The 22,035-nt window shown below is 52.7% G+C and overlaps 1 protein-coding gene across 1 annotated transcript; it reads right to left on the bottom strand.

The window, feature by feature from the left end:
• Positions 1-16,293: 16,293 nt before the first annotated feature.
• KLF13 (Kruppel like factor 13) lies at positions 16,294-21,588 on the bottom strand (the record flags this gene model as incomplete). The annotated part of the gene is made up of 1 exon (XM_019804741.2): positions 16,294-21,588. A coding segment is annotated over one exon (312 nt), but the record flags the coding sequence as incomplete, so codon positions are not given.
• Positions 21,589-22,035: the final 447 nt, after the last annotated feature.

Here is a 22,035-nt window from a genome sequence, read left to right as displayed (position 1 = left end):
CTCCAAGGTGGTGTTTTCCTTGGGAGGAATGCTTGCCAAAGGTCCTCTGGCTGAGGCCCAGGGGGAAAAGATGGAAGAAATAATGGGGTAGAGGACCCCCAAAAGAGCCGAGGGATCTGTAGACCCCATATCAGCCTCCAAACTCTGCGCGACACTGCCCCCACAGCCAGCAACTTCCTTATCAGTAAAGTTCATCAATCTACATGATGTGCCAGAAATTCCTGGCCACTGGGTTTGGTTGATAATGATAATGTTACTAATAAAATTGGCTTTGCAGATTAGCTCATTTAATCCTCGGAGCAAAGCCATCCTCTTTTCACAGATGGGGAAACTGAGGCCCAGAGTTGTTAAGGGGCTTGCTAAAAACTGTCAGAGCTGGGAAGCAAGAAGCAGCCCCAGCCCAAAAGAGCAACCAGACCCAGGAACTTCCCAGAACAGACAAGCCTGGAGGATGGGGCATGCTGGGGAGACCAGCGTCCCTCCCTGAGGGCCAGGGCCCCACAGGCTCCTAGCCAGCACTGGAGTTACTGTGGGGAAGGAGGCCAGGCCCAGGCCCAAGCGTGTCAGAATGCTGGGCAGGCGGCAGGTGGGCCAGCTGCGAGGGGCTTCAGGTCAGGTAATCGCACTCAGCACCCAATGCACCACTGCCCGACCTGAACACGCCAGCCCCGACCTCCCTCGACACACTCTCCCACCCCCGCCAATTTGCCAAATTCAAGCCGCTCAGGAAATGACCCCTGGGGCTGTCCCCTGCAGCAGAGTCAAAGGAAAAATAAGGACATGAAGAAGGCGGGTACCCACTGGGCCCAAGGGAGCCACCTGCACCACCTTCTCCCCCAAGGCTTCCATGACCCACCAAGATGCTGCCTGTCCGTCTGAACAGAAGGTCTGCCCCATCCAGTCACCTGGCCCACCTCCCTTCCCAGCACAGGATGCCACACTCGCAGTCAGGGCTGGCTCAAACCTCCAAAGCCCAGCCTGTCCCTCGATGCCTGTGCACTCCCCGTTTCCTTCAAAGCTTGGAGGACAGGGACAGGGTCTCATCCACACCCCAGCAGGGCCCAGGCAGGCTGAGACAGAGCCAAACACACGAAAAACAGGGCCCCTCCCTTGGGGCCACCAGGAGTCACTCAGAAAACCCAAGTGCTTCCCTGAGGTCCCTGCATCTCTGCAGCCCCCAACCCCTCACAGGCCTGGGGTCTTTTAAGAAAACAAGGAGGCATATCAAGTTCTAAATTGGACCTAACGGGCTACAAGGCCTGACCCATCTTCTCTCATTCCTTCTCTCCTCATTCAGTGAAAAGAGCAAAGGGGCACAGCCTTGCTCCATAGTGATGGTCCTCAGAGTCCAGTCAGACCTACAGCAGCAGCATACATGGGAACTACCCCGGCCCTCCCCAGACTTCCTGCATCAGAAACTCTGGGGGTGAGGCCAGCCCTGGGTTTTAACATGCCCCCCAGAGGGGCCTGGGGCAGCTACGGTGTGAGCCCTCCTGGCTTACGGCTTCCCTCTTCTCCCCTCAGACATGGCTACCCCCAGGGATTCTCTCCATTTGTTTCTCCTGACTAGAAGCCCAGCAGCCCCAAAGGGCTTCTCTAGAGAAATACCTCCACAGGGCTCCTCCCACGTCTTGTTGTCTAGAAACTGCACCGTGGCTGATGCCTGGAACTCCTCTTCTGTCTGAATGTCCCTCTCCGCAGTGGTGGGACTGGGCATGTGGGAGGCTTGCAGGTTGGACCCCTTCCTCAGCTCACAGGCTGGAAGCCCCTGTCCCATCGATGTCACCTTCCAATGAGGCCAGAGGTGACAGATCTGCCTCAGGGTCTGGTCTGCTTTCTTCAAAGGCAGCGCCAAGCATCTGAGCAGGAATAGAATAGAACAGGGTGCAAGCCCGGCCTGCCTGAGAGAAAAAGAACAGAAAGGAAGTACGGAGGTGGGAGTGGCTTTCACAGAAAGGTACCTCGGCCTATACCCCAAGAAGCCGCCAGAGCCTGCCGGGGCACCCTAACTGTCCCTATACTGTCCCAGTTCACAGAGTCTATGCTAATGGGATGCCCTTCATGGCCCAGTCCTGACCCCCGACCAATGGAGGGAGGTGAGCTGGCCCTGCTGCCCCTCAGCCCCCCAGGCTGCCAGTGTGAGCTGAGTTACATAGGGTGCATGCAGAAGCCCCCAGGGACTGCCTCGCCCCACTCTCCAAATCTCAGGGCTGGAACTCTGCACCTCCTCTCCTCGGCCCCACTGCCTAACCTTTCCTCTCTGCATCCCTGTACCGAGCCAAACCAGCTATCGGAAGGGCCCGCCATTGGACTGCACCTGTCCTGCACACATCTCCTTGTCTTGCCCTTTAGAGTAGCACCTGTTCTCCCTGTGATCTTCCTGACAAAGCTCTCTATCCCTTAAGGGGAAATCCGTTCCCCCTCGAATTTGTACTCTATCCACCTGCCTTCCCAGCCCCTGCCCCCAGTCCGAGCACGTAGGGGGGTGCATGAGCCAGAGAGACCCCTGTTCCAATCCCAGTTCTGTTTCTTATGATCTGAGTGACACTGGCCAAGTGAGTCTGTGAGCTCCCGTTTTCTCACCTGTAGAATGATGCTTCCCAACACATTCCTTATTCATTTGAGCACTCGGTGAATATGTATCTGGCACCTGGTAATGTATCGGACACCGCCTCAGGCACCCAGGAGGTATCTGTATACACCCGACATTCTCATGGAAGACACAACAAACATCAGAGAAAAGAGACAAGAACTGCTATGCAGTAGGAAAAGGAAAAGAAGATACAGTGACTACCAGGACAGGGAACTCCCTCGGACCTGGGGGTCAGGGACACCTGCCCAGGAGAGGCAAGGTGGGAAGGAGCTGGTGAGTGCAGGAGGAGGAAGCCACTAGCAGCACAGAGCAGTTGGCATAGCCTAGATGGCAGCGCCTCCGTGATTCCAGGGACAGATGGGAGGCCTGAGAGGCTGGATGGTGGGGGAGGGGAAGTGGGGGACAGATGGCCAGAGAGGGCAGCAGGACCAGTGTGCAGAGCTGGGGTTTTATTCTGAGGGTGAGAGGAACGCACCCATGGGATTAAGCAGGGGTCACACTTTTCAATGGTCCCTCAGGCTGCGGTGGAGATAGATTTAGGACCGACCACAGTAGACAAGACTACTCTGGGCCAATGCTGCCGCAGGGCGGCCCTGCTCACCCTGGGATCCTCCCGGCCCCCATGTAGCAAAGCAGTGGAAGGAATTCTCTAAAACCCCGGAGCCCATTACCTCACTCCAATGTGACAGGAGATTTGTTTTAGATCTTCAAAGGGTATGTTTTGTAAATAAAATTCAGAGCTTATTGTATTTAAAATTTTTAAATTAATATTCAATTTATCAAAGTCTCAGCTATAAAGGACCAGTTCTTCCTTAAGCTTTTAAATTCTCCTACTAAACTTATTTTACACAAGAGCTTAGCAAAATTGAACCATCACTTTGTGGAGGAAGGGCTTTGATTTATGTTTGGCCCATCCACGTATTTTGTTAATTACGCTCTTTTAAACATATTAAACTACATTTGTGCATTTAATTTTGATTCAATTTTAAGTAATTCAATAGTATCAATGAAAAAAAAAAAAACAAACTCTTACCGAGTACTTAAGTACTGTTTTATAAATCTAATACATTAAAATATGGTGACTCACACTCTCTGAGTATTTCAATACTGTATAAGAACTTAGATCTCTAGTTAAAAATCTCAAGCCTAAATTAATCACTCAATTATGGCTTTAAATTCTAATTAGAAAGTCAGCCTATGACTCTAACAGCCCAGATTACCTTCAACAGGACAAATGCTGAAAAGACCAAAAGCATATGTTTAAACAATGTTAAAATTGTGGGTTTCCTTCTGTAGACATTTGGATAGACAATTCTACTGTGTTGTCATCCAAAATAATATCAGGGTTACCTCTCCAAGGAATGTCGGGTTGTGTTCCTGGCTGGCAGAGCGTTTACGGTCAGGAGAGGCCTTGCCTGGTGCCCACCTGCCTGGCAAGCTGTGCCTGACACGTAGCTGCTCCGCACATCCCTTCTTTAGTCCCACAGAGGGCCAGCCTTCCTAATCACGTCCCTGGGCATGGGTCACCTGTCAATTCCGGTCTCTATTCACAGACGTTTGCTGTCCCCACCCTCCTGGCTCCGCACTCGTATCCAGCTGGTCTATGTATTGCTTCATTCAGTTTTGGATTCTTTTCCAGGTCTTCTATCTGTTAGCAGGTATTTATTTATTTACTTTTTAAGTAGGCTCCACACCCAGTGTGGAGCCCAATGCCGGGCTTGAACTCATAACCCTGAGATCAAGACCTGAGCCGAGATCAAAAGTTGGACTCTTAACCAATTGGGCCACCCGGGCGCCCCTGTTAGCAAGGTACTTAAATGGCATCTGGCTGGCTGTTAGCCAGTCTGGTGACATCTGACCCCTGCTGCTTGGTAATGTTGTCCTCTGCGCCCTGACCACCTTTCCCGCTAGCTAGACCATATTGGCCTCAAGTAGACTGTGCTGTTTGGTGGCCCCAGCACACCCCAGACAGATGTCCAGTAGCATGGACAGAAGTTTACACAGGGGTGTCCCAGCCCCCGCTCCATGGATTCACAGTACCAATCTGTGTGGGGGAGCAAGCCCCAGCCATGGGCACACCCCCAGAACCAGCCTCCCCACAACAATCCCACCCATCCGCCCACCTCACTGTGTTCAGAGACAGAAAAGAACGAGTGTTGGTGTGGATGTGGAGTAACTGGAAATGTAAAGTGGTACAGATGGGAAACAGTCTGGCGATTCCTCCAATGGTTAAACATAACGTTACCACATGACCCAGCAATTCTACTCTTCAGTATAGACCCCAAAGGAAATGGACATCTGTCCACATAAAAACATGTAAATGAATGTTCAAAGAAACATCATTCATGGTAGTCGTAAAGTAGAAAGAACGCAAATGTCCATCAAATGAAGAATGGATTTAAAAAAGCAGTATATCCGTCCAATGGATTATTAATCAGCCATGAAAAGGAATGAAGTACTGATAGACCCTATAATATGGATGATCTTTGAAAAGATTATGTGATTTGAAAGAAACCAGACACAAAAGACCATATATTGTATGGTTCCATTTACATGAAATATTCAGAATTGGCAAATCTATAGACACAGAAAGTAGACTAGTGGTGGCTTGGAGGGGGCGGGGCAGGAAGGAGAACAGCGCAGTGAAAGTAAAGGGTATGTTTCAAGGTGATGAAAATATTCTAAAATTGACTGTGGGGGTTGGTTGCCCCTCCAAATATACCAAAATCCATTGAATTGTATCCATGAAATGGGTGAAATGTATGATATACAAATTATATCTCAATAAAGCTGTTATAGCAAAAAATGTGTGCCCAAAGAAATCTTGTTCTCCTATCTTCTCTGCCTATGTCCACAGGACTTCTTTTTGCAAAAGTAAGTGAAGTGTATACATATGTGTACGTATGTGTATGTGTGTGGATATGCAGACACCGCCTGGAGCACCCATACATGCCTGCTCCTCCATCTCTGTCCTGGTGTTCAGGGGGCGGGGGAGGAAGGGGCGGGGATTCCGGGAGCCAACTGCACGTAAGCACTGGTTGGTGGGTGGGTGTTGCGCAGGCCCCTACCAGTCGGGGTTGGGGTGGGGGCTGCCACTCTCGCCCTCGGGCTGTGGAGCTGCTCCTTGCCGCCTCCGGCTTCTCACCTGTAAGCCGGCTGTGGTGGGAGTCAGGCAAGTTGATACTGGTCAGAGACGTGGAACAGTGTCTGGGACATAATGACCATGATTTAAGTGGGAGCTCTTATTATGATTACCCCCACCTTCAAGGCCAAGCAAACCAATGTCTGGCTGGGAAGTTCTGCCTGCTGCCTGGCACGGTGCCCCCTCTTTCCTCTTTGAGAGAAGCAGCTGCAGCCTCACCGCAGAGCACAGCGAGGTTGAGTACCGTAAAGTGGGGGGGCGGGGGGAACGAGTAGGGGTGCGAGCAGGGGTCTTCAGATGGAGGAACAGAGGGCGCATGGAAGGGGCTGTGGTGACAGCCTAGGAGGCACATCCCACCACTGGAGTGATCCTGGGAGGGGCCGAGAGTGACGGGGCAGGGGTGCACCTCTCATGAGGAGCATTTGTGCAGAGACCTGCACGGCGCGAGGCACACACCTTGATGTCTGGGTCCGAAACGTCAAAGGTTCACTTGCTGTACCCTGGACTCTGCAAGGAAGCCCATGTGATTCCAGCAGGGTGGGGGCTGGCAGGAAGGCAGAGGCGAGGCAGAGTTCTGGGAGAGGCAGGTGCCAAGTCAGTGGGGTCTGGCTCCATGTGAGTGGGAACGGAAGCCATATTCAGGTTCTGATCAGAAAAGGATCCATCCATCTGCCTCTAGACTTGTAAAGCTCCTGCAAGGTCTGGGTGGGGATGTAGGTTGTATGTGGCCTGTTGATGGTGGCTGCTGTCTTGGTCTGGGCAAGAGACGATGGGGTCTGGAGCCCGAGTGGCAGCATGGAGGTGCCGCCAAGCAGAGAAGGATTTATGTTGATGATGGGGCCAACAGAATCTGCATCTATTCATCTCCATATGCAGCAGGGCCTAGCCGGGCCCTTAAGACTATGTCTGCTGCAGAGACCTTCCGGAAGCTTCGCGGGGTGGGAGGGTGGTGAGAGGGGCAATAGAGGAAATGCATGTGGATCCCCAGATGGAGCTCTTGGCCCAGTTCCCACCTGACCCATTTGTGGGGTCCGTGCAGAGCCCACACTGTTAAAATAACATGAGTAGACTCCACTGAATTTCCAAAATGACACCTGCCCAAGCCACTCTGCTTTCTGGCCCTTATATGGATCCTCCTCAAGATATCCTTGGGGGTCCTCCGGACACTATGGCCTCAAGGGCTCCAGAACATGGAGGAAAGAGCCCCATGGGACGAAGCAGAGCAGCAGTGGCCCCAAAGGACAGGCATGAGGGGGCAGAAGAGACAGAGCCACTGGGACACCCCTGCAGACCTCTCCAGTAGGTGGAGGACAAAGGACATGTGGTCTTGGACAAGAGAAACCAGGGGATTCTGGGTACAGAATGGGGGCAGGAGTGAAGGCTGCGGCCACTGGCCTCGTGGATGCAGCCAGGCAAGACCTGGAGAGGGCTCCAGGCTCAGTTCTTAACTGGCTGTGGCCACAGCCCCCACGTGGCCTGCAGAGCCTCAGTGGGCCTTCTGTAAATGAGGATATGGAGTCTCCTCTCCCTCTCTCTGGGGATCCACAGCAGCATTAAATGAGCTCATGCGAGTAAAAAGCACCTTAAAATTACAAAATGCAAACAAGAGTGCAAGTAACGATTATCGTCATTATTCCCTGAGACTACGGCATCATTTTTCTATCACTTAAGTAGCGTGTGTGCGTGCGTGTCCCAGAGTGGCTTCAACGTATTCTCAGAACCAGAGGGCTCAAAGACATTTGGGGGTTAGAAATACCAACTGCAGCAGCCAGGGCAGCATCTAGGAGTCCTTGGGACGTCCTTGGGCGGGAACTGAGCGCGGAAGCCGAAACGGGCTTCCTGTGACGGGAAGGGCAACGCCTGGCCCTGGTCTGGAAGTGGGGGCACTGGGGCACTCCCGGGTACACTGGATGCTGCCGGAGGATTCAGACGTAGGTGTAGACGCGGTGGGTGCCTGCGTGAACGTCGGCTGTGGGAGGGCCCACGGGTGTGGCGGGAGCCTGAGACAGAATACGGGCACGTCATCTCTGGTGGAGCTGAGTGGAGCTCTGAAGGGATACAGAGCCTGGGAGGGGTGCACAGCGAAGGCGGGTCTGGTTTAGAGGGAGAGACCGGATGTGAGCACACCTGCTTCCGCGAAGAAGCCCCCTGCCCCGAGCCCTGCTGTCACACGTGCTGTTTCACACCTGTCAGTCCACACAGGAATCCTGAGCCTTCCTGGCTTCTATAGAAAACCCTCTCAGTGGAAGCAGTTCTTGAATTTCAGGAATTTATTTGGAGCCTTGGAAAGCAAGGAGGGCTCCCCTGCCTGGCCCCTCTCCCCGCCCCCCGCCCTTCCCACTCCTTCTCTTATTCCCTCTCCCTGAATGTTTCTAGGAGCCCCTGAAGCCCTGGACAGTGCAGTGTCCCACAGCCTCAACCCACAGCCTCCCCCAGAGCCCTGCCCGGAGCCCCGCAGCTCCGCCCACAGCTTTACCCACAGCTCCTCCCACAGCCCTCGCAGCCCCGCCCACAGCCCCCACAGGCTGCACAGCCCTGCCCACAGCCTCACCCACCGCTCCGCCCACCGTCCCCCACAGGCCCACCCACAGACCCACCCCACAGCCCCACAGCCCTCCACTTGGTAGAGAAAGCTCATGCAGTGGAGACTGGCAACCTTTCCTGCTTGCGCAGCCTGGTAAGGGTCAGGACAGGGTGCTTCCCGCTGAGGGGCCATGGACACTACCTGGGGACACGGATGCCAGGGCAGGCTGGAAAAGGACAGGAGTGTGGCCTGCGTCTTAGAGGATGTATGAGATTTGAGTAAAGAAGCCTGTTCCAGCTCAGGGAGCAGATCAGGAGATGAGGGAAGGTAAATAGGAGGATAATCCAGGACAGAAAAAGTGAAAGTAGAGATAAGAGATACAGAAGGTTGACTCTGTAAGTCTACCTTCCACTAATATGAAACAAAAAAGGAGAGACCATGAAGGGAGGAAAATTAGCAATAAAACAGTGAAGAAAACATCTTCAGTTCTAAAGAGACACATGGGGTGGGGGATGAAGGAAAAGTGACCTGCCCTTAGAAATACCTGCTTGAAAGTGCAGAACAACAGGGAGTAAGAAAAGCTCAAAAGATTTCAAAAGCAGTAAAAGTAAAATATTTGCTGCAAAAAAAGTGAGATTCACAGTGGCTCAGACTTCCCATGAGTAGCAATGGATATAAGACACTCAGGAGGTAATTTTGAACCTAGTTTTCTATACTTGGCCAAATTATCACTCAAAGTATGAGACAGAATAAAGATATCTTCACACCTTCAAGGGTGCAAAAATACATATATATGCTTCACACACATCCTTTCTTGGACAGTTAACTTGAGGATATATTGCAGCACAGTGAGAAAGAAAACGAAGAAATAGAGAGACATGACATTGGCGCTTCAGAGTGACCCTCCCAGGGGCAGCAGAGGGAGTCCCAGGGTAACAGCTGTGCGGAGCCAAGGCGCAAGCAGCCAAATCGGGCAGGAGCAGGGACAGCGCTGGGGAGAAGCCTTGGAAACACAACAGTGGTAAAATTGAGGCTATGGCAGAGGCACCTTGTTAGTTTGTTACCAAAAAGGAAGAAAGGGGATTAAAAGCTACAGAGGAAAAAAAATGTATATAATAAAATTAAGTTTCAGATATAAAGCAAACTAAAATGAGATATGATTTTAACCTACTGATGGAATAAAATGTGTTCACCCAATTTGCCCTGGATGCTAAGAATATCTTTCTATAGGCTCACAGAGAAGGAAATGTCCCTTAGCCCAGGGCCTGGCTGTGCAGTGAGTGACAGGTGTGTCACCAAAATGCTCATGGCCCTGGTGGGTAGAGGCACCTGCCGCTGTGCCACTTGAATCCACATTTACTGCACAAAGGTTGCAAGAGTACATGACTGAGGGGCAGCTGGGGGGAGGGGGGCGGGTGGTGGATGGCAAGGGCTGTGGGACCCTCACTTTCCAGAAAGGGAAGTAGAGACATGGGCCAAAGGTAGGGTGGCATCCACGAGAAGAACAGCAGTTTGTAAAGCTTCAAAGGGAACCTCCAGAGCTCAAACATTCCTCGTCATGAAAGCACAGGGTGGATAGCTGAATTAATCAATCCTCTTTCGTATCAGGAAGCCAGTATATTTTATCAAATGCTCACAAATCGCAAAATAGGAGAACAGACAAGCATTTCAATGAGGCTTAAGGGAATAACTTTTAACAAGATATTTAGAAAAAGAAATGATAAAAAGAAAAGGGTTAGGCCTGGGGTGGTGGAACTTTGGGGTGGGGGTGGGGAGCAGGAGGAGAGAGATTATTTTATCACTAGGTTTTCTGGTATTTGTTTTTTTAACCTTGTTCGCATGTATTGCTTTGATTAAAATTCGCAAATGTTAAAAATGAAACCAATGATTGAATTGCTTCCAAAGTCCTTGAACACCATGACTCAACACTCCATAAAGCAAAGTAAACATATTTTGCTGTTTTACTTTGTAAAGCTTTTCGCTGGCACTTTCTCAGTTAGTTTTACAACCATCACCAAATGTATACAGAGCATGCCTTCCTTACTCTACCTGTATACAGGAAGGAAAAGGAAAAGTTTCAAGACTTTACCTCAGGGTACAGTGCCAGGCGGAGTGAGGAAAAACAAGTCCCCCCATCCCCGCTCCAAGATGGGCCTCCAGGTACCAGAGCAGGTAACCGGGACCCTTCCCCGCACTCAGTGCTGGCATCGCTCCATAGTCTAGGATCAGTGAACACTCCACTCCTTTCACAGGCTTCCCAGCAAGGAGCTTGCCCACCCCTCCCCCCGACTTCCCTCCGCTGGAGCAGGTCTATTTTTATTTCTTGTGATGCACAGCTTATGTCCCAGCCAGCGGCCATGCTCCTGGTGCCAGGCTTTGCCCAATGTGGGGGACAGCCCAAAGCCATCACGGTACACTTCAGGCTGCACATGGCAAGGATGGCCTGCAGGCCTGCCTGGAGGAGCCCAGATGCAGGAATCAAATCCCTGGATCATGTAAGATTGTTGAACATTTCACAGCTAGAGCAAATACGGAGAAAGAAAAAACAACCCCCACAGCTCCCACCACCTAGCAGGTGAAGGCCTCTGAGCTCCGTGCCCCAAATTCCACACACTTGGCTTACGGGGATGGATGCGTGAGGAACGCACCTCATTGCCCGTGTTTTCCAGCTCACAAGCACGTAGCTCTATGGCAGGGCTTCCTGTTTGCAGCTTGCTTTCTTTATGCAGCACTGTTTCGGGATGGTCTAAAGTTGATGCGTTCGGTTCTGCGTTGCACCTTTGCTCCAATGGGCAGGCAGCCACTGGGCATGTCCCTCCTCACGGTGCTGCGTGTTTAGGTGCCTTTGGGGTGTGTCTGGGTTTTGCTCTCCCTAAGGGCACAGTCATGGACGCCAGTGCACATCTCCTGGGGGGGTGGGGGGTGGGAGGTGGGCTTCCCAGCTTAACTTGACAAGCTCTTAGCCTCACAAAAGTGCTATTGTGGTTTTTAATTACAAAAGTTATACCTGGGTAGTTTTGAAAATTTTAAAAATAAACAAAAATAAGTAAATAAAAATAATATGTAATTTCCACTACTTACAGATAAAACTGCTTGGGTTTTGTCTTCTACCAGGAATTCTTCTATGCATGTATACATAAGCAGAATCGTATAGCTATAGAGAAAAATTTTTAAATAACATGTGATTATACTTCTCAAACTGTTTTATTACCTGCCTCTTTTACTTAATATATTGAATACTGGAGACCGTGGATGTTACATAGCTCACTTAGCCAATCCCCATTCCTATTCACACTATTTTAAATGTTTTGGTTTTTTTTAACAGATAATTTTAAGTGTTTTATTATTTAATATTTGCTGCATTCACAAGAATATATGTAATGGAGGTGTGAGGTGGCTTTTGTTTCTTTGTGTGTGTGTGTGTTTTTTTTAAGAGAGGGAAAGAGAGAGAGGAGGGAAGGGCAGAGGGAGAGGGAGAGGGAGAGAGAATCCTAAGCAGGCTCCACACCCAGTGTTGAGCCCGACCCGGGGCTCGATCCCACAACCCTGAGATCATGTCCTGAGCTGCAATCAGGAGTCTGGAGCTGAACCAACTGCTCCACCCAGGCGCCCCGGGAAGCGTGAGTTTGACCTCCCCACCCCTACCCCCCACCCCCGCGGAGCCGCTCACGGCTGCCCTTGGCCGTGTGTCCCTCCACACCAGAGGCACCCACTCTCCCCCATGTGGGGTTTGTGTTTCCATTACACTTGAGGTTCAAGCATTAGCCGCTGGTCTTTCTGTCCAAGGTGAAAAGTTCATGTAAGAAATTCCCTGGACCAGGGTTGGAAGAGAGCCGCAGAGGCCTGGATGGGGCCGCCCTCGGATCTGTCTCCGCTAACCTTCCAGAACGTGCTCGTAGTTAGAAAGGGCAGGAGGCAGACCAAAGACAGCGCGCAGCTTCCTTGTATCAGAGCCAGCCGTCAGCAACCATTTTCCGAAAGCAATGACGGATCAATGAGCAGACCTCGTGCGGTGGCTCTGCGTGCTGATGACGCCTCTGAGGAGGAAGCCTATTGATTATGCAAATCAGGGTGATATTGGTTGCTGCTATTCACCCAGTGCACCTGGGGAATTAACAAACGCCTCCCTACCCACGGGGAGGCTGGGAGCAGAAGACACTAGGACGGAGACAGGGGCAGAGAAGCAGATTCACACCGCCGCCGAGCCTCGCAGGTGAATGAGGCTCACGGACAGCCATCCGCCTCGGGTGTGGGGAGCGGGCTGTCACGGCTGCATAGGAGCCTTCAGTGGGGAAAGGGATCAGCTTGGCTGCGTGGAGGGCCCTGATGGGAGGACTGAGCCTCCCAACTGCTTGTGACTGGGTCATCTTGGCGGCTGCGAGCGGGAGCGGAGGCCAGACCCGGGGGAGCCGGGTGTCTGGGCACAGACACAGTTTCCGCTGACTTGGCGCCTGACATCTGGTGGCTCCGTGCGAACTTCACAACAAGCGTGCGTGGCCCCCGGCCAAGCCTGTTTCCCCAGTACGGAAGGCGAGGCTCGAGAAGAACCTCTCCAGGGCTGCTGGGCGGCGTGCTCAGAACCCAGCGCTGGGGTGCTTGTGTGCGGCGCAGAGACGTACCTTCGCTCTGAGTGAGGGCCCTGCCGGCCGCCGCAGGTCAGCGGGGCTGCGATTCTTAAGAGGACCAGTCACTTCTTTTTTTTTTTAATGGTCAGATTACTCATTTTGTTTTTATTTTTTTGAAAAGATTTTATTTATTTGAGAGAGAGGAAGAAAGAGCGTGAGCACAAGCAGGAAGAGGGGCAGAGGGAGAGGGAGAAACAGACAAAATGCTGAGCAAAGAACCCCTGGGGGGCTGGATCCCAGGACGCTGGGATCATGGCTTGAGCCGAAGGCAAGCACTTAACCGACTGAGCCACCCAGGCGCCCCTAATAGCAGGAATTTTACCATGGGATGCATGAGGTTTGATTAGGGCTACTGAGCTACCCATGTCCCCAAAATGAACTACACAGCCTAACCGGTTATTAAGCCCAACCCATCAAACACCAGCCACACCCCCAACATGACTGACAAGGCCATAAAGAGATTGTTTCAGAGGATTGTGTCCCAGTGGGTCCCTCTGGAAAATACTGTGTCCTTAGTTTTGCCTACTAACCAGGCTCCCTCCCAGAATCCCTCTGGGGCATTTGTGGTAGGTAGCATTTCAGCCTCTGCTTGAATACCTCCAGCAAAGGGGTGCTCACTGCTTGCAGATGCTGCCAAATGATGGGAAGCTCCTGCCATTTGTGAGCCCTGGCCAGCCTCTGCCCTCTGACACTCTCTCAACCAGATGCCACCCCCACCCACTCAAAGCCAGCACTCCCTGTGTCCACCGGTGACCTGCTGTGGATCAGCAGCAGCCAGCCATGGGCTGGGTCTCCTCCAGACTCGATGCAGTAAGATGGGTCGGTCTCATCTGGTACAGGCACACTTCTTCTGGTCGGCTATGGCCAGGGGCTTGCTGTCATCCTACTGGCCTGTTGACGCCATTTTGAATCCTCTGTTATCCAATAAATTAACTACTACATTCCCATCTCTGTGCAAACCCTTCCTGACAGGGCATACTTCACCTAACTGCCCCAAGTTGGACTCTGTAATGCAAGGTCCTGATAAAAAATGTGGAGGGTGTTGGGCAAGGAGCGTCTGGGGGCTGACCACTCTGTAACACCCAGTCCCTGCTCAGTTGTGATATCCTATTACCACAGACCCTCCCCCCACACACTGCTTATGTGCTATGTGTATGCCACACGCACTGATACTCATGTTTTTTAAACTCCAGGAAAACTTAGTGCTTGAGCATTTTCTTCCTTCTACATTCCTGGGTGCCTTTCAAGGTCGCAGGACACTCCTCAGCCCTGAGATGGAGTCTCCCTGAATGCCAGGCCCCCATCTTCTAGAAAGGAGCCCCAGCAGGAACCCAAATCTTCTCGCAAACCTCAGCAATGATGGATGGCTGCACCCCCACACCCACTCCCCCCCCCCAATCAGTATTTCTAAAGCATTTGGGATCCTCTCAACACACAACTATTTATGGAAGTGGCTCCATCCGGCTTGCTGTGATCAGGGAGTTCCTGAGCAGAAAGAAATGGTCTCTGAGAAGGCAGAACAACGGCTGTCCTGGGAAAATGCTCCAACTGAGACAGGGCTCCACACGTCTCAGCACCAAGAGACTTTGGTTTGAAAATGGGTGCTTGTTTTCCTGATGGTTCAGGGTGTATTCTCATGCCTTCACTTCACGGCCCCTCCGCCTCGTCTATGATACAGAAAAGATTTCATCTGGAAACGCTTGCCAGTATAGATGTCGGTTTAGGAAAAATCACCTCTGACCAACTCCAACGCTTGTCGCTCTTATTACTCTTACATTTCTCCGTGTCTTCATGCGCTCTCTAAACAATAGGGGATAATGTGAGAAGCACGCACCGTCCTGGACGCAGTCCTGGCTCTGCACCTGGCTGTGGGCTTCTCCCCACAGAATGTTCTGTGGGCACCGGCTTCGGGCCAGACCCTGTCACCCATCTCTTCACTAGCTACAGGCTTTACACTGCCTGCTGCAGAAATGCTGTTTCAGGGGAGCAGCCAGGGTGCCTAATGATCCCAGGAGACTTAAATGAGCTCTGGCATCAACACATACCATGCCAGTCCCCAGCCCCCAAGACCTGTCCCCACGGCTCCAGGCTGGCATTTGTGGCAGACAGTTTTGGGGTCAGTGCCCCCAGCCACCCTCAGGGACTTCAGTGGCTGCAACAGGTCATTCTATGGACTCTGGGCAGAGAGGCAAGGGAAGCAAGCAGGATATGGCTGAGTGACAGTGTGGTCTGACGGGCTGTCAGAACGTCTGAGGGCGACTGGGGTGGAAAAATGGGTCTGCTGCCTGGGGAGAGGAAGTTCAGGTGTTTACGGGGAGTTCTAGGGACAATCACTATGTCCTGCTCAGCAATCCATATTCACTGCCTCCCTGAAGGCCCACCTTTCTCCTTGATACTCTTGGGGATGGAACTGTCAGGTTGAGCTTTTGGGTGGTATGGGGTGGGAAGGGAGAAGAGCTGAGGGGCGGGAACGTGACAAGCTGAAATCTGCTGAGCAGGTGGGAGGGATAGGCACGGGGCACCCACTCTCTGCAAAACCTTCTATTCTGTAAAAGGCCAAGCTCTAGGCTGGTTTCTTCCCCCTCAGCCAATTATATATAGCTGCTGGAGTCGGTCCACTTGGCTGCCCCCCACCCCCACCCTGGGCCTCTCCAAGGAAACAGCTCTGGCAAATAAAATAATGAATCATAAATTTTATTTCAAAATGTAAACGTCACTAAACATGCATACACGTTAAAACAATAAAATTTACAATTTAGTTATTTTTTTCTTTTTGCATAGGACATCATTACAATATAGAATCTATGCCATACAAAATACATACAAAGTTTTATCCGAGCAAGCCAAGGCCAGATTGGGAACTGTACAACTGTAATACTTCACTGTAGTGATCCAGGAAAGATGAAACGTGGCCTTCGGAAGCATGGTGTGGTGCTGGTTAAAAAAAAAAAAGTTCCTACATTAAAGGAAAATGTGTGCTCCATGGAAATGGTCTTGGACCCTTGGATTCTGCCTTGGTATTTTGGCAAACGATTCCAGAGATGCTCCATCAATGGCTTTGGATGGGGAAGGGGTCATTTGTGTGGGTCTGGGGGTGGCTGACTCATGCACCCAACACACCCACACAAGGTATTCCCAGTTATGTGGGAACACAGCAAGCCCCACGCCCCACAATGCATAGCTCGTGCTGACGCCGTTGAGCCCTTGGGATCCTCGGCACTAGGCACACGGACTCTCCAGGGGTGGGACTCAGGAGCGAAGCCACCCACCCACACACAGGCACCCTGACCCAGGAATGGCCGCCACACCACTGCCCAAGTGGCGTCTGAGCCGCGCTGGGAAGGGATCCGGCTGGTACACCCAGTGCTTGTGCTCTGGGTGGGAGGGAAAACCTTCGGCTAGACCTGTGGTCGTCGTGCAGGCATTCAGCTCACATACTGGGGTTTCTAAATGAGCATGTACAGCATCCTGTCAACATGTCACTACAAAAATGCCCCTGAGCCCTGAGAGAAAGCTGCCCATGTGGCCCACTCCCCTCCCATCCTGTTCATCTTTAAATAAAAGTAGTAAGGTTTTAAAGCTGCATGAGAAGGGGAGAGGCTGGACAGGGCCAGCTGGCCATACTCCAAGTCTGACATTGCTACAGGGGGTCAGAAGAAACCAAGTGTGGCCCCTCTCCCCTCATGGATCCAGGGCTTGAAACTCCCACAAATCCAATCTTCACACCAGTGAGGGACAGGACAGTGGGTGGGGGAAGGGCCTCACCCTAAATGATGTTCAGGCATTTATCAGTAGTAAGCTGGATTGCACATCCAAATTCTGTTATAAAATTCTCTGGAATGTGTCTTGGACAAACCTTTGAAACTGAGCCTCAGAATCGGGAATATAAGTCATAGGAGCTGGCTCCTCCCAGGGCAATCCTGCGTTCAGAAGGTGTCAGCCCACATCCTTGATTTTACCTTTGGAAAATATGGTCACCAGAATCACATAAGGAATCTTTGGGTAGCAAAAGATGTGGGTGACCGACAAAACATCTCTTACTGTTTTTGATGTGACTGCCGCATCAGACCCTTTAAACCTTCCAGCACTGTTTCTGATTGAACAACTTTTTAAAAATGTCTTTAAAAAAAAAATCAGTGATATCTGTCAGAAGTCAAAATAATCAGGTAGCCTTGTAAACACCTCAAACCAGGAGTCAAATGACAAGGGATGCTATTGCTCAGATCATGCTTTCTTGTTAGGTGGCACTCCTGCTTGCTGAGACCACGGGTGTAAGTCCCTGGGGAGTGCTGTGACCCTGTGCCATCCACCTTAGCACCTGCTTCTGGCAAAAGGAGGCTGGGTCTTCTGCAGACTCTGGGCCGGGCAGCAGAGACCTCGACTGGAGACCCCAGTTCTGCCGTAATTCACTTGGGACCAGAGAAAGCCACCAGCCCTCTCTTCATCTCCCAACAGGTGGGCTGGGGGCCACCCGTGGCCTGTCTGTTCCTATGTCCGAGTCACTCCCCACTGGTCTGAGCTGTGACCCAGGGTACGGTGAGATCTGGGGACCCCAGTCCCACTGATGTTTGCACCTGGAGGCTGCACCGTGGCGAATCCTGCACCTGCCCGGTTGCATGGCCTCAGAATAAAGGGTGGGTGGTGTCCTGCACCTCAAGTGCCGAAGTGGGGGTATGGCAGGATGCAGGTAGGGCACCTCCAGGACTACATTCCCATCAAGGGCATCGCTGCCTGTTCCTACATAGCACCCTACAGAAGAGGGCCCCCGGGCCCTTTGTGGAAACGGCTGTGTTCATCTGTTTCTTTCTGGATGGCTGTAGGATTCCGTGGGCATACGGGGAGCCGACAACTGGTGTCCTAACATCGCTGACGCAAACAGGGGCTTTCTTATTTGGGATGTGAGCTAAACACCAGCCCTCTGATGGTTTGAGTCCAGGGTCACTTTTAGGATTTTTTGGAGGAAATTCTTTGTTCAGGCAACCTTCATTTTGATATCTCTGCCCCCTTGGCCTGTGAGAACAAGTCTGCTACAAAATAAAGGTTTGAGTTTTCACTATTATGTCTAGGAGTCCTATGGGTTCTTCAATCACGCTGAAGCCAGCAAGCATGGCCATAAACCAGAAAAATGAAAGACCCTGAAATAGACCCAGGCTGGAAAGACATTCTACATCTTAGAAGAAAATGCAGGCTGTTTCAGGAGGGTCTGCCCCATGTAACTACTTCCAGTGGGCGCCCCAGGGAGTGGCTTTCCAAGGCCCACTGCCCCTTTCCACGAGCACTCATTTCATGATGATGAGATGCCAGTGAGAGCCCATTTAAGCCTCGCCTGAGGTTCATGGATTTTTCCCACCCTTCAAGTGAGATGAATTATAGCCCCAGATGAGTCAGGATGGTCCGACCGGAGCCCCAGGCCAAGTGCCCAGGGATGCCAGGTGGGAATTCCCTCCAGGTGCCCTAAGTCAGCAGAGCAGCGCCCCATCTCCCAGGCCAGGCCCACAGCGGAAGGACCGCACCCTGCCATTAGACCAGAACCGCTTTGGGAATGAAGACACACTCATTTGCCAAAAATGGCCAATGCCTGCATATTTCTGTTTTAAGGCAATGTTACCCTTCCATCTATCAGACGGAACAGCCCTGGGTCATTTAGAGGAAAAATTAAATTAAGTGCTCTCTTTGGAAACAGCAAACACCCGCTTTCCCTCCCCCACCCCCCACCCCGCCTCTAAAACAAACCAGCTCTTCTTTTATTCCAAGATGACTGGGTTTAGAGTCCTTACTCCCCTTCCTATGTGCAGACAGATGTGGGGTTAGAAACCCTCCTTCTGAGATGCCAGTGGGCAGATCACAAGGAGACTCCTGGCTCCTCAAGGGGATAGCGCTGTGTGGCCTCCCAGAGACACACAGCTCCCTCTCCCTGCCTTCGGGGACCCGTGGACGGTGAGCACACCAAAGGACTTTGGAATAAAATTCCTGAACCTGGAATGTGAGTTCCTGAGACATGAAATGTATTCAGAGTGTGGCTTTCTATGCCTCACACAGAAACAACTTTGGGAGGGGCCTCGCTTTGGAACTGGGCAAGAAGATCTTTCACCCCAAGCACTCAGGGCACTCTTCTGTCCAGGTCTCTAAAGGATCTTCCACCCTCTCCCCCAGACCAAATGCAAGCAGGGCTGTCATGCAGCCCAAATGGGGCACGGCAGCCAGGGCAATCAGCTCTGCACCTGACCCCCCGGCCCTGCTTGGCTTCCACCCATAACAAGAACAATACTACTGCCCAACTTGGTACCTAACATGCTACTCAGAAGTCACCACCATGCCACTGGCCGACCCCAGATGACACATACTAGAGTTAGAAAGGGGCACCCAAGTGAGCAGACAGCAGACTGCCGCCCTTGTGGTCACTATGGACAGAGGGTCTGGCCCAAAGCTGTGGCCAAGGGCTGTGAGCACCAGCCAGGCCTGGGTCTCTGGGGCTTCTCTGTGCTGCACCCCATGCCATGATATGGTGGGGGTAGAAGCAGGATGGCCACAACCAAGGCACTCTGGGCCCAGGAAGCCCATCTACAGCCCTCTGAGGTCCCAAGGGTCATTCCTCCTCAGCAAAATGAGCAGAGGTCTCTGCAAGATATCCCAAATCCACCCCAAACCCACACCCCCACCCCAACACACACACACACACACACACACACACACACACGCACGCGCTGTCCGGGGGGCTTGTATTTACACGCCCCCACTCTCAGGAGGAAGGGAAGGGAGGTGCCTGGGCAGCAGCACTGAGGTGGAACCTCCAAATGTCTGCAGAAGAGCAGCACGCTGGAGCCCAGCCCGACTGCCCTGCCAGGGCTCAAACCCGAGCCCAGCCCAGGCCGGGGCTCCAGGAGAAACTGCTCAGCTCTCTGCTCTTCCTCTCCTGGCAGGAGAACGCTGGCAATGGAGCCCCCGAAGCCCTAATGCGCCATGGGCAGGTGTGGGCTGGGCCCTCCCAGGCAGGTGGGGAGAGATGGGAGGGAAAGGGAGAAGTCCAGGGGGTGCAAAGCTCACGGAGAAGCTGGAGGTTTGCTAATTCCAAGCTGGGAACACAGTGGGTCTGAGCAAAGTATTTCCCACAACTTTCTGTCTGGTGTTCCCTGGGGAGGAAACAGAATGCACATTCCCCAACAGCATTTCCCATAACATCTGCTTTACCACTCCCAAAAAGTTCCAAGTCACAATGTTCCGGTCTCTTGCTACAGAACTGTCTCTGTGAAGCACCGAGCGCTGCCACGTGCATGGCCACACACACTGGGCCTCTGGCAAGGTGGCCCAACAACCTTCCCCACGGTTTCAAATAAAGGTGTCTTGACAGCAGGGCTGGTCCAGGAGAACATGGGAACTGGAGGCACCAAAGACACTTTTAGACATCTTTGAAGAAGACCGGGATTCCCAGGCTCTGTTTTCCAGTCAGAGAACATGATAGAGTGAGAGGTCCCCAGGTGCCTTCCGCAGCTGTCTTCTGCAGGACACAGACGATCAGGTGTCCCTACGCGGGGCACATACCTCAGGCAGGCCGAGGCCTGGGCAAACGTGGCCCGGGCCCTGTCACATCGGACTTCAGATGGTGCAGTGAGCTGATCAACCAGGGCTCGGGTCTCTGCTTCCAGTGCTCTGAGAGGCCCAGAGAAAGGCTCCTGGAGGCGGGCGGAGGGAGATGGGCAGGGCCGCGCACGAGGCGGGCGCCTCTGTGGTCTTCCCAGGTGGAGTACTTCTTTTGCCCCGTACAGCTTAAGGCATCCCTCTGAATCATCTACGTCCTGAGCCCGGCAGGGCTGCTGGGGAAGAGGCTGGCGGCTAGGAGGCCCCCTGCTTGGGAATCTGGCCTGAAAGCAAATGTCAGTGACCGTGTCCGCTCAGAACTGACCAATCGACTGACCCACAGGCTGGATGCTGAGCCCACCTGCACTGTTTCGTCTCCTTTGTCCCCAGTGTGTTCCCGAACCTAACAGAAACTCCAGAGTGCAAATCTATGTACAGAGTAAGGCGGCAGGAAAGGGGTGTCCTCACTGACCTCGTGGAACATGTCCATCCCTGAGAAAGGGGGGGGTTCAACACCACTGAATCTCACCTTTGTGGGTATGTCTATTGTGCAATTTGTGGATGGTGTTTTTTGAAAATTTTTTGTTGTTTTTTTACAAATTTACTTTGACACCTGAGGTGAAGAAATTGTTTGTTGTGTTGTTGTTACTGACTTCATAAAGTTCTCTCTTCTTTCTTATTACAAAAGGAAAAGACGCGGCATCACGAGGAAGGGCGAGCATATCTGCTCATGGCTGTAGTGGGGGCGGAGGGTCCTCGGCCTGCCCCCGCGGAGGGGCGGGCGGGGCTGTGCTGCTGCGCGCCGGCAGCACCCGGCTCAGGGCGAGCTGGCTGGGCTGATGGTGGGGCTGCTGGCGTCCGAGCGGCTGTAGTCGCTGAGGGAGCCGGTCCGCGAGCCCCCGCTGCGCCGCTGCAGCATGCCCGGGTGGAAGTTGGCGTGGCGGCGCGCGTGCTTCGTCAGGTGGTCGCTGCGCATGAAGCGCTTTTCGCAGATGGGGCAGCTGAACTTCTTCTCGCCCGTGTGCGTGCGGTAGTGCCGGGCCAGCTCGTCGGAGCGCGCGAACTTCTTGTTGCAGTCCTGCCAGCTGCAGGCGAAGGGCCTCTCACCTGCGGGCGACAGGGCAGAACGTCAGTCCCCGCTCCTGGCCCTGCCCTCCACGCAGCCCGCTCCTCCCCACCCCTAGCTGCCTCCCCGACCGCCTCTATGACAAACCCATCAGGGCAAAGGTGTGTCCTGCCAGTGCCCTCCAGCCGATACCCAAGGAAGGCAGCAGACATCTCCCAGGATGAGATGGCAGCATCTCAGGTAATGTCGCTGCAGGGCCTACGGCCCCTGGTGATGGCACCCACCAGCCTGTGCAGGCCCCCTGGCCCTGGCCTGTGGGGAGCTCAGGCCCATCTTCAGGATCAAAGATTGGGAACCAGGAGTAAAAGGGCTAGGGCCAGGAAGGACTGGCAGGCCTGCGCAAGTCCAGCTGCCCCACATCGGCCCTAGGGGAACCACACCTCAGAGCCCCACACCTTGCAGGGCCAAAAGACAATTCCCGAACGCAAGTGCCCTACCACCTCCTGACAC

This window comes from Ailuropoda melanoleuca, chromosome 9 (genome assembly GCF_002007445.2).
Source record: "Ailuropoda melanoleuca isolate Jingjing chromosome 9, ASM200744v2, whole genome shotgun sequence".
Lineage (NCBI taxonomy): Eukaryota > Metazoa > Chordata > Mammalia > Carnivora > Ursidae > Ailuropoda > Ailuropoda melanoleuca.
Note: the sequence above shows the minus strand (reverse complement) of the source record. Positions and strands in the feature narration are given on the sequence as shown.